Source organism: Bufo bufo, chromosome 6 (genome assembly GCF_905171765.1).
Source record: "Bufo bufo chromosome 6, aBufBuf1.1, whole genome shotgun sequence".
NCBI lineage: Eukaryota > Metazoa > Chordata > Amphibia > Anura > Bufonidae > Bufo > Bufo bufo.
Genome location: NC_053394.1, coordinates 30974832 through 30990068, shown reverse-complemented (window position 1 = coordinate 30990068; position 15237 = coordinate 30974832). Strand labels below are relative to the sequence as shown.

Sequence of the window (15237 nt, the reverse complement as noted above, 5' to 3'; positions counted from 1 at the left end):
ACATAACTTTTGAAAATACTCTTGGAGCTGAGGAGAGGACGAAAAGAGCTCCGAACTGGAAACAACGTAATTGTTCCTTTATATAGACGGAGATTCTCAAATATTTTTGATGGTTTTGATAAACAGGGACGTAATAGTATGCGTCCCGAAGGTCCATTGTAACCATCAAGTAGTCTTGAGGAAGCAGGTTTATGGTGGATTTTATGGTCTCCATAAACGGAAGGATCCATTTAATTTCTGCACTAGGAATACCGGAAAAAAGAATCCTTGGCAGACTTGATTTCTCGGAACTGGAAGAAGCAGTCTTTTCCCGATCAGAGTAGATATTTTCTTGTTTTATTTTTTGAGGAAGTATCTTGTTTATGACAAACTGATCGGGGGGGGAAGAACTGAACTCCAGTTTCAAGCCCTCTTGTATGGTGGTTAAAACCCACAGGGAGGCTCCCATCTCTTCCTAGGCAAATGCAAAGTGTTTTAACCTGCCTCCCACCTGACTTATGGCGTCATTGTGTAGTATGGGAGGCACTCTCAGAATTGAATAAGAATCCTTTCCCTCTCTCTTTAGATGGCTGCCACTTCCCAGATCCTTTATTCCTTTGGTCCAGTCTCGTCCTTTTCTGATTGCGAAAGGAACGTCTCTGGTGGAAATAACGACTTTCAGAAGAAAATCCTTTTTTCTTATCTGAGGCCTTGTCGAGAATGTTGAGACAGAGCCAAACAGCCAAGGGAATCGAACACAGGTGATTTTTTGAGCTTGCATCGCCCGACCATGTGCAAAGCCAAATAGCTCTGCAGGTAGCATTTTAGATGGTAGCTGACCTGGCAGAAAACTTAACTAAGTCTGCAGATGCATTTGCTAGGAAATTAGACACCTAGAGCACGGATGCTCAACCTGCGGCCCTCCAGCTGTTGTAAAACTACAACTCCCATCATGCTCGGCTGTAGGCCGATAGTTGTAGGCTTTCCGGGCATGCTGGGAGTTGTAGTTGTGCAACAGCTGGAGGGCCGCAGGTTGAGCATCCCTGACCTAGAGGCTAGAAACTCTTCTCTGGAGGTGCCTGAGGCTAAATGTTCTGCTAATTGATTCAGCCAAACAGATAATATTCTTGCTGTGCATGTAGACACAATACTGGAACGCAACATGGCTGTGATAGTTTCCCAAGCTTTTTTCAATAGGCTCTCGCATTTTTTGTCCATTGGATCTCACAGGAGATCCATATCCTCGAATGGGAGTGCGGTTTTTTAGAAATGCGAGCCACTGGGGCATGAATTTTTGACATCTGGTCCAATTTGGACTCTGCAAAAGGATATTTCCTTTATAAGGAATTTGTCACGGTCGTTCTTTTTTCAGGATCTCTTTATTCTTTGGATATCAGGGATTCGATATTATTATAGATGGGAAAGACCCTTTTCCTTCTTTCTCCTAATCCCTGAAACATCTAATCTTGGATGGAGTGGGTTTTCTTAACCTCCTCAATGTTCATAGTTGCCCTTATGGTTTTCAAAAGACCCTCTGTTTCTTTAAGGAGAAACAGTGGTTTACCAGAACAGTCATCTGAAGCTCCCCTTCATCCAAATCAAATGCAATATCAGAAGTAAAGTATTTATGAGATGTGGATGGACGCGGGGTTTGTGGCTTGATTCTAGAATCTAACGCTGCGTTGGATCTAACAGTGTCAAGGATGGATGGTGATTCTTCTGTAACCACTTTCTCAGTGCATTTTGGGCATAAGGGATTTTCAGTTTTTGAAGAGGTTTTTCTGCAGATAGCGCATTTTTTGCATCCTGGATCTCCCCAGGCTGGTTTAGACATGATTGTCTCTCTGCCCTAAAAATTAAACAAGACTTTACTATCCATAGGAGAGGAGGCTTACCGGGCTAAGATAGCAGGATCCCCGGGATCTCGTGCAGACTGAGCAGCCTCCACTGGAGCCAGCATGTTTGCAGATGCAGAGGGAAGGACGGAATGGTCATCCAAGTGCTCCATTTTAAGCGTCGCCCCCTTTGCATGCAGCACCATCTGATGTCCTGCCCCGGAGGCAGACATCCAGTAGAGTATGAGATTCCAGTGCCTAAAGGGAATCTCGCCTGGTGACGAAGTGACGCCAGATCCTGCGCAATCTCCCCTCCTGGGAGTATTGTGAACCTGGGGAAGCCTGAATTCAGGGCTTACTCCTAGGACCGGATAAGGGAGGCTATGCATCCCCGTTCCCTGCACCAGCCCTCCCACCTTGTGGGGAATGAAAACAGAGGCTGTGTGATGAACAATCCAGGATTCCTGGCACTCCAGGAGAGGCTTCCACGCCCACCCAAGGACAGGAAACTAATGAATAGGTAAGGGGAGGAGGCATTGTTAATCCTGTGCTTCTGCTTTCTTTCCTGTCCTAGGGGCGGGGACACCCTCCCTTTTGTGAGTGCCATTGTGGAGGCGCCGGGGAAAAAAAAAGTTTTAATTTGGCAGTTTTTTTTTTATATTAGACAAGCAGTTAAAATGTTAAAATTATTTACTCATTGCATGATGAAAAGCAAAAACGCACCATGTTAGAAATGTGACTAGTCAATCTGGTGTTGGAAAAATCTTTATAGTAATCAAAGCAAGAAAAAGCTTCAAATATATCAACTGATTTATAGATAAATAGAGTACAGCAAACTTTTCATTTACTCCAACTACAGCATATTTTAAAAACCCCGGATCATCAGAAGTCAATAAAACTTTAATGTATCTTCACAGTATCTGTACAGTTGTCTTAAGAAAAAAAATAATAATAATCTAAACCCGTCTACAGAAATGACACTGCAATACAAAAATATTTCAACAGCTCAAAATCCCTGAACTTTCAAAAAAATCTTTTTAGAGATGGCTCTGTACACAGCATGTTTTCTATTAACGTAACAGATAAAACACACAAAAAAGGAGTTAACGATGTGCAATAGCAGGCATGTACTGTCACAAACAATACAGAACACATTATTGTTGTACTGTACAGAATTGGATGAGAATAAATTAACACAATTCTCAGAAGACAGAAGAATATTTGCACACAAAAAAATATTGTATGTCCTGCTATATGTCATCACCCGTTTAACCCTACTGTCAGATGATATATAACAGGAAAAAGACTGAGTAATAGTGTGTAATAAACAAAACAACAATATAAATTCTCAACACATGAAATGCAAGTAACGAATGAATCATATGAAGCTATTGGGGTAGTGTAGCAAATATAGGTACAGTAATTCATGTGTGTTAAATCTGCAACATCTTCACAAGTAAATAATGTTTTGTGCTAAATTGACCTTCATTTTTACCCATTTATAAAGAAGAAATTGCATGCTGAAGTAACATAGCTGGCAAATTAGATGTACCCTTGTCTACTATCTAACAAAAGGAACTGCCAATAGAGGGGTTGCCCCATCGAACAGGTTCTGGGCTGCAGCCCTCAACTTCCTGATTGCTATGGGGAGATGACCTGTATTTTGACTGATCGCACAGACAAGCGGCGCTCTGATTACATCACCACAACAACTGCATGTGCATGCAAGTTCCCGAGGCTGCTAGTGAAGCATTTTCATTAGCAACTTTGGTGAGGAGGAAGGCTGGTGAGAGCATCTAGTGACCGAGCTGTATAAAACAACTCCAAAGCTACAGCAGATGTCTTGGAGCCATTCTACAAAAGTGATGTGAGGTGGCCTGGACAGGCGCTAGCGTGCATGCACGCTTACAGCCATTACAGATAGAGGAACTCTTGACTGCAGAGGTGGCCAAATTCCATAAAAGCTGTGTAAGAAGTGGTAGAGGAAGGAAGAAAAAGTATGGAAAGAGGCACTTTTGCTGACACATCCCAATTAGCAAGTGCAATGTACTGCTGATTTAGGCACGCTAGGGCCTACTTTATGAGATGGGAAAACCCCTTTAATTGTGACCTTCCTCTTTATTACATTTATCCCAGACTATTCAACCTTGAGAGATGATATGCTAGCATTCCAGTACAATATACAACTAGCTCTTGCATAGGTGTATCTACATTGTTCTACCAATTTGGGAAGGAAAAATTAGACTAGGTTGCCATGGGGCAGCCGTAACCCTAACCACCTATGACTGTTTATGGCCACTCAAATTCTTAGGTTTAACAGAGGTATACTCTTAAATTTCAGATGGCCATGGATGGCTGGTGGATGGAGTTGCTGATGCCCTGTGGAAACCCCACCTAAATGTGGCCAGACACATTCTATGTTTTGGACAACATAACCTGTTGAGCTTTTAAAATTATTACAATACTTAACATGTGTAGATCGTTAACCCATTAGTGACTGTCAGTATGCCTTTTTGCGGCGGTCACAAACAGGTCCTAGGCTAGGCCGGCGCCTTTTTACGGCAGCCTAATCTAAGCACTGCACGGGTCCTCCATGTATCACAAAGCATGAGTGTGGCACTCAAATGAGAGCCAGTCTCCTGCTCTAAAGGCCCTGACCAGCAGAAGCACTGATCTGGGCTGTTTAAACCCTTAGATGTTGCAGCCAATAGCGACCACAGCATTCAAGCAGTTTAGAGGGAGGGAATTCTGTGTCAGCCATCCGCACACCCGCAAATTATATCACGGGGTGTTGATGTCTTAGAATGGCAGCTGTGCGTCTAATGGAGGTCCCTTGGTCTGCCTGCAGTGTATGCCCCATCACTGTGCCAGAGCTTCATTAGCAGTAAGTACATTATAGAAACAATCAGAAGATCACTTGTCAATTAAGTCCCCTTGTGGGACTAATAAATTGTAAAAAATAAAAGTTAGTTTTATAAAAAAAAATATCCAAGATAAAAAAAAATGCACCTTTTTCCATTGAAAAAATACTCTTTAATAGGAGAAAAAAAATCCCAAAAATAAAAAAACACACACTACACAATTATCACAAAATGTATCCCGCATGGTGAATGCCATGAAAAGATTTAAACAAACAAAAAGTTATGTACCCCAAAATGGTACCAATGAAAATCATCTGGCAAAAATCAAAGCTCTCACACAGCTTCGCAGAAAAAAAAAAGAAAGTTATGGGTTTTGGAATGTAACGATGCAAAAACATTTATAGGGGTTTTAGTTTGCCAATGTAGTAAAATGTAAAAAAAAAACAAAAAAAACAAAAAAAAAAATATATGTATTTGGTATTGCTGTAATCGGACTTACCTAGAGAATAAAGTTGTTATTTAAGGCAAAAAATGAATGCCACAAAATTTATAATGTAAAAACTAGATCCCCCCCCCCCCCTCATTCGCCTTACAGAAAGAGTCAACACATTGATGGGGGGAAAAAATTACAGCTTTTGGAATGTGACTATGAAAAAAAAAAAAAAAATGGATAAAATGGCTTGGTCACTAAAGACTACATTTGTTTCCTTATATTTGTAAATACGTTTGCTATATCATAAAAGACCTCTTGGGGACATGTTTATTGTTAAACTTTTCACTGTAACTGGGGCATCCATTTGCAGGCATACACATAACCCTATTGCGATGATAGTCACTGGCAGAACTAATGTTCATCACCTGTTCTTTGCCTGGGAACACCTGGCGTTCATTTGATCACCAGGTCCAAAAAAGGCACCAGCTCTGCCACTTGCTCTATAGACGATATAGCACTCATTGAGCACTATGTAGACTTAAGAAGAGAACGGGTTATAAACATCTGCTTTGGCTCTACCCCTGTTAAACTGTATTTAATTATTGTAGTGACACAAATACACATTGCTTCAGACACAGCTCCTGCACCACCTACCACCAGGGGCAGTCACCATGGTGTTAAAAACAAACCATCAGTTAAGGTGACTGATGACAGACTTGCCAGGAAAGAAGTTGGCTGCTTATAACATTTTCATGCGACAGCAGGGGTTCACATACGTTCTGTGAAAGAACATTTACAAGACCATCCTTTGCCCAGTCTCACTGAACATGATTGTCTGGTTTGAACAATTGTCAACATAAATTAAAGTGTCTATGGATGTGTTGGCAGAATGAGTCTTCATTCAAACCATCAACCTACTTCTATCTAATGTGTATGGCCACCTTAAGAATTAATGCTTATAAGGGGTTAATTACAGTAAATTAAATGGGTTGTTCAGCCTAGAAGGCCAACTAATACGCTGAACCTGTGCCAGATTTAAAAAATAAATAAAAATGTCTGCAATCCCAGAACTGGCTTGGTTCTGTGACTGCTGCAGACAATCACTGGCCTCAGCAGTCACATTTGCTAGAATAGTACACTGCTGCTAATCAAACTAAGGCTTTTTGGCTCTGAGGCAAGAATGCCAAGAATTTACCAAATAAAGGATTTAAAGAATCACTATTTTGTGTTGCGTCCCTTCAACAATTCAGACATCTCCTTTGTTAATAGCCTTGATTATTTGGCGTGCTGGTGCCAAAAGTCTTGCTAGGATTGCTTTTTTATGCTGGTCCAAAACTAATAAACCATTTAGCAGCCTGAGTGCTGCAGTTACTAGATGCATAGCTGCACTCTAAAATCAAATATGAAATCTCCAGTTTTCAACACACAGGCCAATATGTGAGGTTTGCATGCAGAGCTAAAGTCAACAGTGCAAACTCTGAATTCTAGAACTGGCCAAAACTTTCAAGTTACTGAAAAGTTGAACCGCCAAGTATAGTTTTAAATGTTAAAGCAGAGATAGCCGCTGAAATGTAAATTTTAGATTATGGTGTTTTTTATAATTGGCCATATTTGATAGCTAACTTCCTTTATGGCTTAATTTTGACAACTGGGGACGGGGCAGAATCGATTATGCAAGTCTAAGGAAAACGTTAGTTCCTACAAATAAAATCAAGTTTTAAAAAGCACCAGTGCAAACCAAGTCTGCAATTAACTGCACAGTAAATGTCACATTAGTTTACAGTATTGTGTGCTCTATTTGCAGCCAATAAAATTTGCCTGCCATAGTAAATGCACAAGAAAACAGGAATTTATTGCTTACAAATGACATTTCAGTAGAGTTTGATGGATTTTCCAATGACACCCTAGTATGTACAATTGCCATTATTCCTGTAATCACGTAGTAATGCTTACAAAGTCTTAAAAACGGTAGTCTAAAAATCTAACTTTCCTGATGAGCCACTGGATACGAACACGCATGATCAATAAAAGTTCTAAAAACGTTCCTTTTTAAATTAATGCTAACAAATTTTAAGTTACCAGTTCATTTGTGCAAATTCAATGAAACTCAAGTGAGTGCAAATTAAGTGTAAGGCTACTTTCACACTCGCGTTTTGTGCGGATCAGTCATAGACGGATCCGTTCAGATAATACAACCGTCTGCATCCGTTCAGAACGGATCCCGTTTGTATTATCTTTAACATAGCTAAGACGGATCAGTCTTGAACACCATTGAAAGTCAATGGAGGACGGATCCGTTTTCTATTGCGCCAGATATACGTCCCCATTGACTTACATTGTGTGCCAGAACGGATCCGTTTGGCTCAGTTTCATCAGACGGACAGCAAACAGCGTTTTGGTGTCTGTCTCCAAAGCGGAATGGAGACTAAACTGATGCATTATGAGCGGATCGTTATCCATTCAGAATGCATTAAAATGCAAACTGATCCGTTTTGGACCGCTTGTGAGAGCCCTGAACGGATCTCACAAAAGGAAAGCCAAAACGCGAGTGTGAAAGTAGACTTGTATAAATAGAATAATAGCAACCTAGATGTATATTCGATCAGAGCTATTGACCTGACAAACCTGTTTCAAAAAACCCATTGAAAAATGTAAAGTGAATTTACCACCTAAACAAAAAGCACAGATACAGCCATTTAAACAATTTCACATGTGAAACAACAAAATCGCTGAGTGAATGTACTTTTAACCAATTATTTAGCTAATAAAATAGTTGACTACATTTTACATAGATGTTTGGTTCATTAAAATGAAATTAAAAAAAGTGGAAGCACAAAATTGCTCTTTGCCATTAATCAAATAGACATCTAAAATTACTAAAGGAAGCAAATAAAATGTATGCATTTTATCTTGTGTACATTAAAAAAAGAAAGCTGCTAAGAAACAAAAATGGGTGTGCCTGATTTTTAGTTTTTTTTTTCTCAGTACAAGTGCTTGTGCGTCAAGTATTATATGCAAGGCTTATCACATGGCAGGTCTTTAAAAATTATAAAAAAGATAAATAAGGCACTGTACTTCTAACATTCACTATTAAAAAAAGCTAAACCCCTAAAAAAAACTAAAAAAAATAAATTACATTTTGAGCACCAGAGGGGGAAAAAATAAACCCTCAAACCGTTAACTTCCCCACAATCCATGCATCACAATGCCTACATGATTTAGTTATCGGTAGATTTCAAGGGTTGCTACAGGATTATCTAAAACGGTTCACAAGTAATGCCAAAGAATGTACAATAGTACACAGGTAAAAGGTCCTTGCTCGTCATTTCAATTCAAACAATCGTCCCTTGCGATTTGTAGGCTGCAGCTGTGACCTTGGTTTGCGGTGCCTCACTTGGGATGCTACTTTTATTTTGTGTTTTGCAGAGATGGCGCAGATTTTTTGACGTAGTCCTTTTTTCCTATGTGAAGATGACAAACTTGCGATTTTAGATGAATCAGCCAAATTTGGGGGCACTTGTTTTATCTTGGCTGATCTAGTCTTACACTTCAGTACAAGTTGTGGTTTACGGGACTGTTTTTGCATAGGAGTTTTTGCTTTTCCTTTTCTTAAGCTCGTTTTATAGACACCAGCTTTTCCCACTTGTCTCTTTGGAGCTTGTGAATTGGAAGTTAAGTCTATTTTACGCAATCTGCCGACTTTAGCTTTTGTAGATAATGCTCTTGTGTTAACATGAGGTCGGTTTTTAAAATATCCTTGCTTTGCTTCTATTTTTCTTTTTTTACGTGGCTGTGCAACAGTTTCTATCAAGGTGTCATTTTTGGAACGCTTCTTACTTTTTTGATCTTTAATTACTACAGATTTAGAGTTTAGTGAATTCTGAACGTTTTGCAAGCCCAATTCTGAAGTAGCCATTCCCATTATATTTTTAGGGCCTGTTTTTCTTTTTGCATTATTTATCACACACACTTTCTTACTTTTACTTACTGTACAAGATTGATATTTTAAGTTTTCCCGCAATCCGCTGTATTTTTGTACGATATGAAGAGGAGCAGTCTTTTTAGCGTTAACATTGGGTTCTTGCTTTTGGCAGTCATTAGGCCCTTTTACAGTATCTTTGGGAACCTCAGTAAGTGGTACACTGCTGTTTATCAATTTATTTAACGAATTCTGAGTTATGTCGTTGCGTGCTGGAAAAACTGAGGCAAATTTCTTAAGATGTTTTTTCAAGCGCTGAGCCTGTAATATGTGAGGATATAGATTTTGGATTGGATACTTCGGCGATTGATACATTGGCAGCTGATGTTCCTCAGGTAGACGAGTGTTTAATTTCTTTACAATAACTAACGACTTTGTTTCTGTTGTTTCCATAAACCATCTGCAAACGTCTGACAATTTAAAAGAATTCCTAAACAGGCTCTGAACCGGAGAACATGTTGGTGGATCTTTAATGCTTTTAGGTCTACGAACCCTTTTCTTGGTTTTCCAAATCTCTTTTAATTTATCAGCTTTGTTTTTGGACTTTGTCACATTTGCAGTTTCTCTTTCCAGTGGAATCCACTTTTTGTGTACGGTTGTGTACGTGTCATTGAAACTAGAGATACGCTCCTGATTTTCTTCCTCAGAACACCAGTCTATAAATTTAGGTATATTTTTATGCTTATTGGAACAATTGATTTGCTTATTTTCTGTGGACGGGCTCTTCAATTTACCAGATTTACAGTTCATTTTATCCTTTAATGTTTTTAATGCAGCAGGTTTGGTGCTTCTAGTTTGAGAGATGGAATTTAAGTCATTTTCTGATAGCTTTTCATTACATTTCTGAAGTCGCAATTGTCCGTCATTTCTCAAACTTTTTGCACTACACTTACATTTTGCATTTGCCATTTTCAGACAATGATGATTCTCCTGTGCAAAAGATACTACTCGCTTATCACAACCTATTTTAAAATCGATCTTGAGCTGTTCAGACATCTTAAAATGGGACAAACAAGCAGTCTTTAACATTCTTTTGTTAAGTAATGGTGTGCCTTCTCTACAATGGCTGTTTAAAGAGACAGCAAAATAACTTTCACTACTACTGGTCTCTTCAATGGAGGAATCTATGACAGTGGCAGGACAGGGTGTATCTTCTGTTTTTATTTCCACACACCTCTGCGCAGAGTTTGTGTCTTTAATGCAAGGTAATAGGACTTGTAGGGAAGGAATTTTCTGTAAAAACGAGTCAACATGGGCTTCACGACTCCGAAGACATCTGTCAGTTGGGGCAGGAACTTTTTTATGCCTTTTTGATGGTGTAAGAGTTTTACGACTATTTGTGTTGCTTATCAAAGAATTGTTGATTCCGTCTAGACCAATTGCACCTTTGCCATTTTCCCCAATAACCTCTTTAGTTTTTAGGAGCTCCCTAAATAGGTCATGTTTGTCGCATCCAGATGAAGATGTTGCATCACAGTGACAGAGGTCCTTGTTTAGAACATTTGCTTCCAGTCTCACATTGATATTTTCAACAATTTTTGCACATGTATTTAAGGGACTACGAAAATGTTCAGCAGGGCAATTTGGTTCAGTAAGTAAAGGTCGTAGGGTATCTATACTGTGCAGTACAAGATCTTCTTCTGTCTTAATTTTAACAGAATGATTAAGAGCTAGGCTTTGACCATCCTTTACACGTTCTAATAATTCTAAATCTGTGAAGTGGACATTTTCTTTATCCACACTTTGAGAGGCGTTTTCCTGCAACTTGATAACACTACTAGAACAACCAGGATCAACTTGTGAAGTCTTAGAAAGCTGGCTTCCAGAACTTTGTTTAGGAATTACATCTGTAATGGTTTCTGACATCTGTGTTAATTGCTGGTCAGAGGTAACAGTAGGATCATCAATAACTGCTTCAGATAAAATCTTACTATCATTAAGACTAGTTGAACCAATGCCTGGGAGATCTTTGTCAGCTGTCTTATTTGGGAATGAAGATGAATATAGAATGGAAGGACTTGCATGGCTGTATTGTAAGGTAGCAGAAGTTTCTTCCAGTGTTGTATTATGTGGATAACAGTTGGGAGGTGCTGTATCATGTTCAGATTTCGATGAAATGACTTCCATGTCTAACAATAGGTTAGCTGAACTATGTTCAGGACTACCCAAATTATAGGAATGGGTTACGAAGTCTGGATCTATAGTCAATTTAGCTACACTTTTTTCATGATCATTTATAGATAAACAATGGGCATCTATATTTACTACAGAAGAATTTGGGCAAGTCTTTGGAATTTCCTCAACATAGTTATTAAGTGCCAGTTCACCGTGGTTGCTTCGAATACATGGATTTTCAGGTTCATCTTGTGCAAGAGAAAACACAGCTACTAAAGAATCAGGTATGCCATCTACTAGTTCCATACTAAGACGTTGACCAGTATGATTTTCAGATTCACAGCTTCTTGAAGAATCCGGTACCGCCTCTTTCGTTTCATCATTCTGTGGGACAGGACTGAAAGTGTTCGTTTCTACTTGGATCAATGATACAACACCTGTGGAAGGCAGTGTCTCAATCAAGCTATTAGGAATTATTAACGTATGTAATGCAGAGGTTACTTTGTCCTCAACCTTTGCGCTTCTTACCAATGTGCGAACAGTAGACAATTCACAGCAGTCCCCACCAAACAGATATCCTCGAGTACTTTTCCTTGCAGTATTTCGAGGACAAACTACAGACTTAGGATTCTCAAAGTGGCATTCAGTTGTAATTGGCTCACTGATGTAAACTACATCACACTGTTTATCACAATCATTTGTCAAGACTTGAGAACTCTTACATGCATCTGTTTTTGAGTGCTTTTCATAAATCCTGACTTTTTGTAAAGCTGATCCAGAAAGGTCAGCAAGGTTCTGAAATGGACTCTCACAAAGGTTTCCAAGCTTCATTGCCATCCCCGTTACAGACTTCTCCTGCATTAATTTACTGTCACCACAGTCTAAAAGTGTCTGTTTCGGGTTAATGTATTGTGTGTTTTCTTTATTTGCAATTTTTGGGGTGCTTGTAGGGAGTTCAGATCCTGGAAAATCATTGACCATGTTTAATGCAGAGTTACTATGTGAAAGCATGGCATGTTCTAAAAAAACAGTCTGACCAACTTCAGATATTTTTGCAAGGATGATTCCGTTTTTTTCCTCTGTGGGTGGCATGGCTACAGAATTATTTGTAATGGCTGGGTCTATGGGATGAGATACATTAACGGCATGATCCGCCTTGGAATTTCCACAGTAGTAGTTGTCCTCATGTAGATCGGTTGGAGTACTTAAAGAAACATGGTGACAATCTAAACAAGATTCAGAAGCAGATTTGTTTATCTCCACCAGGGAAGGGTTTGCTTTTCTATTAGAACAGGAATGATCATAGTCTTCGATATTAATATTTTCAATCTCGGAAACGGAGGCACTTCGACTTGTGGATTTCATTATGTATTCCTCAGTGCATAAATTTTTCAACACAAGAATAAACTGCTTTTGGTGATGTGAGCACAGCTTGGCCATGAACATTTCCAGTGATAAACTTGTTGAATTGTTAGGGTCTATTGCATTTCTCGGTGTATCCTGAATGCTGGGGGATAAGAAAAAAAAAAAAAAAAAGGGAGAAAACATTTAGCAAGGCAATAACAAATCATTAAAGTCGACACATTCCTAGCAAATTCTTCCTACTAGTGAGACTGCATTGCTTTGTAAATGTTTAGAAAGGCTGCACACAAAGATCTAACCTGCAAAGCTATAAGTTAATTTAACAAAATATCCTTGAACATTCCAGAAGCAATACCACGATTCTTCTATACAAAACTTGACAATCCTCAAGCCTGCACATCAAACCTTCATAACAAACCTCAAGGTATTTGCAAAGAGAACCAATAGATCAAAAATATAAAACCTCACTAGAAACCTAATCGAATTGTCGGGGGTCAACAAGAGAGCTTATTGTTGTATGACAATCAGAAAAATAATTGGATCCCTCATTTATAATGTAGACAGCAAATAAGATGGTGTTCTCATTAAAGTCTATCTGTTCATTTAGAGGTTTTTTTTTCATTCTACTGTAGAATCCTTTAAAATGACATTTTCATAATTTTCGTAAAACGTAAGGAAAACAGACTACAACACATGACACACATTGATGTAGCACAATGCTGGATCCACACAGCGTTTTAAAGCAGTTGTGTTTTTCAAAGTTTTTCTTTTAGGTCAGAAAAGCTGCAGACAGATTTTATGGTACGTTTCCACTGCGGATTTTAACCCAATACATTGAAAAGTTCAATTTACACAGTTTCCACAGTTTAAGGGGACACTCATATTTTTATCCCAAGTACACGGTTTTCTAGATACTTCTTTGAAGCCACATGTATACAAATTTTTAGCACAGCACCCTTGCTTAACTTTCTCAGTTAGACCATCACTGTGGCCAGAGAGGTAAGGGGAGTCAGTGACTCAAGGCATAGTCAATGGAATGCTCTTCTGTGGAAATATTTTTCTAGGCCTCTTGAGTATTATAGGGCCGTCATACTTAGGGTGCCCACTCACTTCACCCCATAAAGCCAGACATCCTAGGCCACATAATCGACCCACAAAGTCACAGCCCTGATGCTGGTAAAAAACAAAACTGGAAGACAGGAAGGTGAGCTGGGGGCCGAATGGGAGTGCTTCTCTCACCTTCAGTCAGCCACAGAGAGCCATGTCCAGTGAATGACTGGGGGCGAGAGAAGCTTCAAGTCAGTCCACTTGTAGCTGCAGCCCATGATCAGACAGCACAATGCTGCTGCCCGAGCTACTGAGAAAGGAGGACATCCCTGCGTCCGTCCGAGGACAGGAAGCCAGAAAACCGGACATCTGGCCATCCTAGTCATACTGTTATCCCAATTCTTAACCTATTCTAATAAGGATTCTCTTTCAGATAACGCTTCCCCTCACAGCAGCAATAAACTGGATTATGTGTTGACTGCTACAGAAGGCCATGATTTAGTATTTAATTTTGACTGGTATGGTACTGCCGAATGGAAAATGCAACAAACAGCCAAAATTATCGTCAAAATACTAAGGCTACATTCACACAACAGTGAAAAATAATGGTTAAAAACAGATACACTGTCCGTTTTGCATCAGTGCGTGCATCCATTTTCTGGCCATGTGGCAATTTTTAACAGCTGTTAAAAATATCCATTAAAAATGGATGAATTTCAGATTTTTTTTTTATGCCAACCCCTGCAATGCCCTCAGTATATATTATGCTCCTCTGTAGTGCCCCCTGAACATTTAACATCCTCTATAGCAGGGTTTTTCAACTCCGTTCCTCGGGACCCACCTTCCAGTCAGGTTTTCAGGATTTCCTTAGTATTGAGCAGGTGATATAATTAGTGTCGGTGCATCAGGACTTACCACAAGTATTTATTCTGTGGGATATACTCAAATACTGACCGGAAAGTGGGTCCCAGGACCGGAGTTGAGAAACCCTGCTCTATAGTGTCCCCTGCAACGTCACTACACTGTGTGTGTGTCTCAAACCCTGCTGCCTATTGTAAGGACAGAGTGTTCATGTGCATGCAATAGGAGGGTTTTGTTTCATTTTAACCCCTGAAAGGCCCTTTTAAAAAACAAACAAACAAAATAACAAAACAAAAATAAGGTACCAGTTTTTAATGCCCATTAGACGGTGCACTCCTGTCTGAATGGTCGTTAAAAACTGGCTCATTCATTGGGGTCCTTATGGCTGTACATCCTATTTTTTGATAGACCCATAGAATTGGCTCTAAAAACAGCCATTTTTCACTGTCATGTGAATGTGGCCTTTACTCTTTCTGATGGAATAGCTCCTGTAAAACCTCAACTGTTTGGCTAGTATGGTTTCACACTGGGAATTTCCATTTGTAAAAATGTACATATACTTTTGTGAATGAAGCCTAAAGAAATATTTAAAGGGAACCTGTCACCGGGATTTTGTGTATAGAGCTGAGGACATGGGCTGCTAGATTGCCGCTAGCACATCCGCAATACCCAGTCCCCATAGCTCTGTTTGCTTTTATTGTGTAAAAAAACTGATTTGATACATATGCAAATTAACCTGAGATGAGTCCTGTCCCTGAGAGGAGT

General features: G+C 39.4%; 1 protein-coding gene and 1 long non-coding RNA gene across 8 annotated transcripts in view; both read right to left on the bottom strand.

Annotated features, from left to right (window-relative positions):
* Window positions 1-2561: 2561 nt before the first annotated feature.
* On the bottom strand, window positions 2562-4835 carry LOC121004896. The gene is made up of 2 exons (XR_005779840.1): window positions 4094-4835; window positions 2562-4021 (listed from the first exon to the last, which is right to left on the bottom strand). It is a non-coding gene; the product is annotated as an uncharacterized LOC121004896 (long non-coding RNA).
* Window positions 4836-8089: 3254 nt separating this feature from the next.
* Window positions 8090-15237, bottom strand: part of LCOR (ligand dependent nuclear receptor corepressor) — a 69142-nt gene continuing 61994 nt past the window's right edge. For all 7 annotated transcript variants that reach the window (XM_040437317.1, XM_040437315.1, XM_040437313.1 and 4 more), the window contains one exon: window positions 8090-12709. In XM_040437317.1, the coding sequence (XP_040293251.1) occupies window positions 8431-12709 (4279 nt within the window). In that variant the 3' untranslated portion in view covers window positions 8090-8430. The remainder of the gene's footprint in view (window positions 12710-15237) is intronic.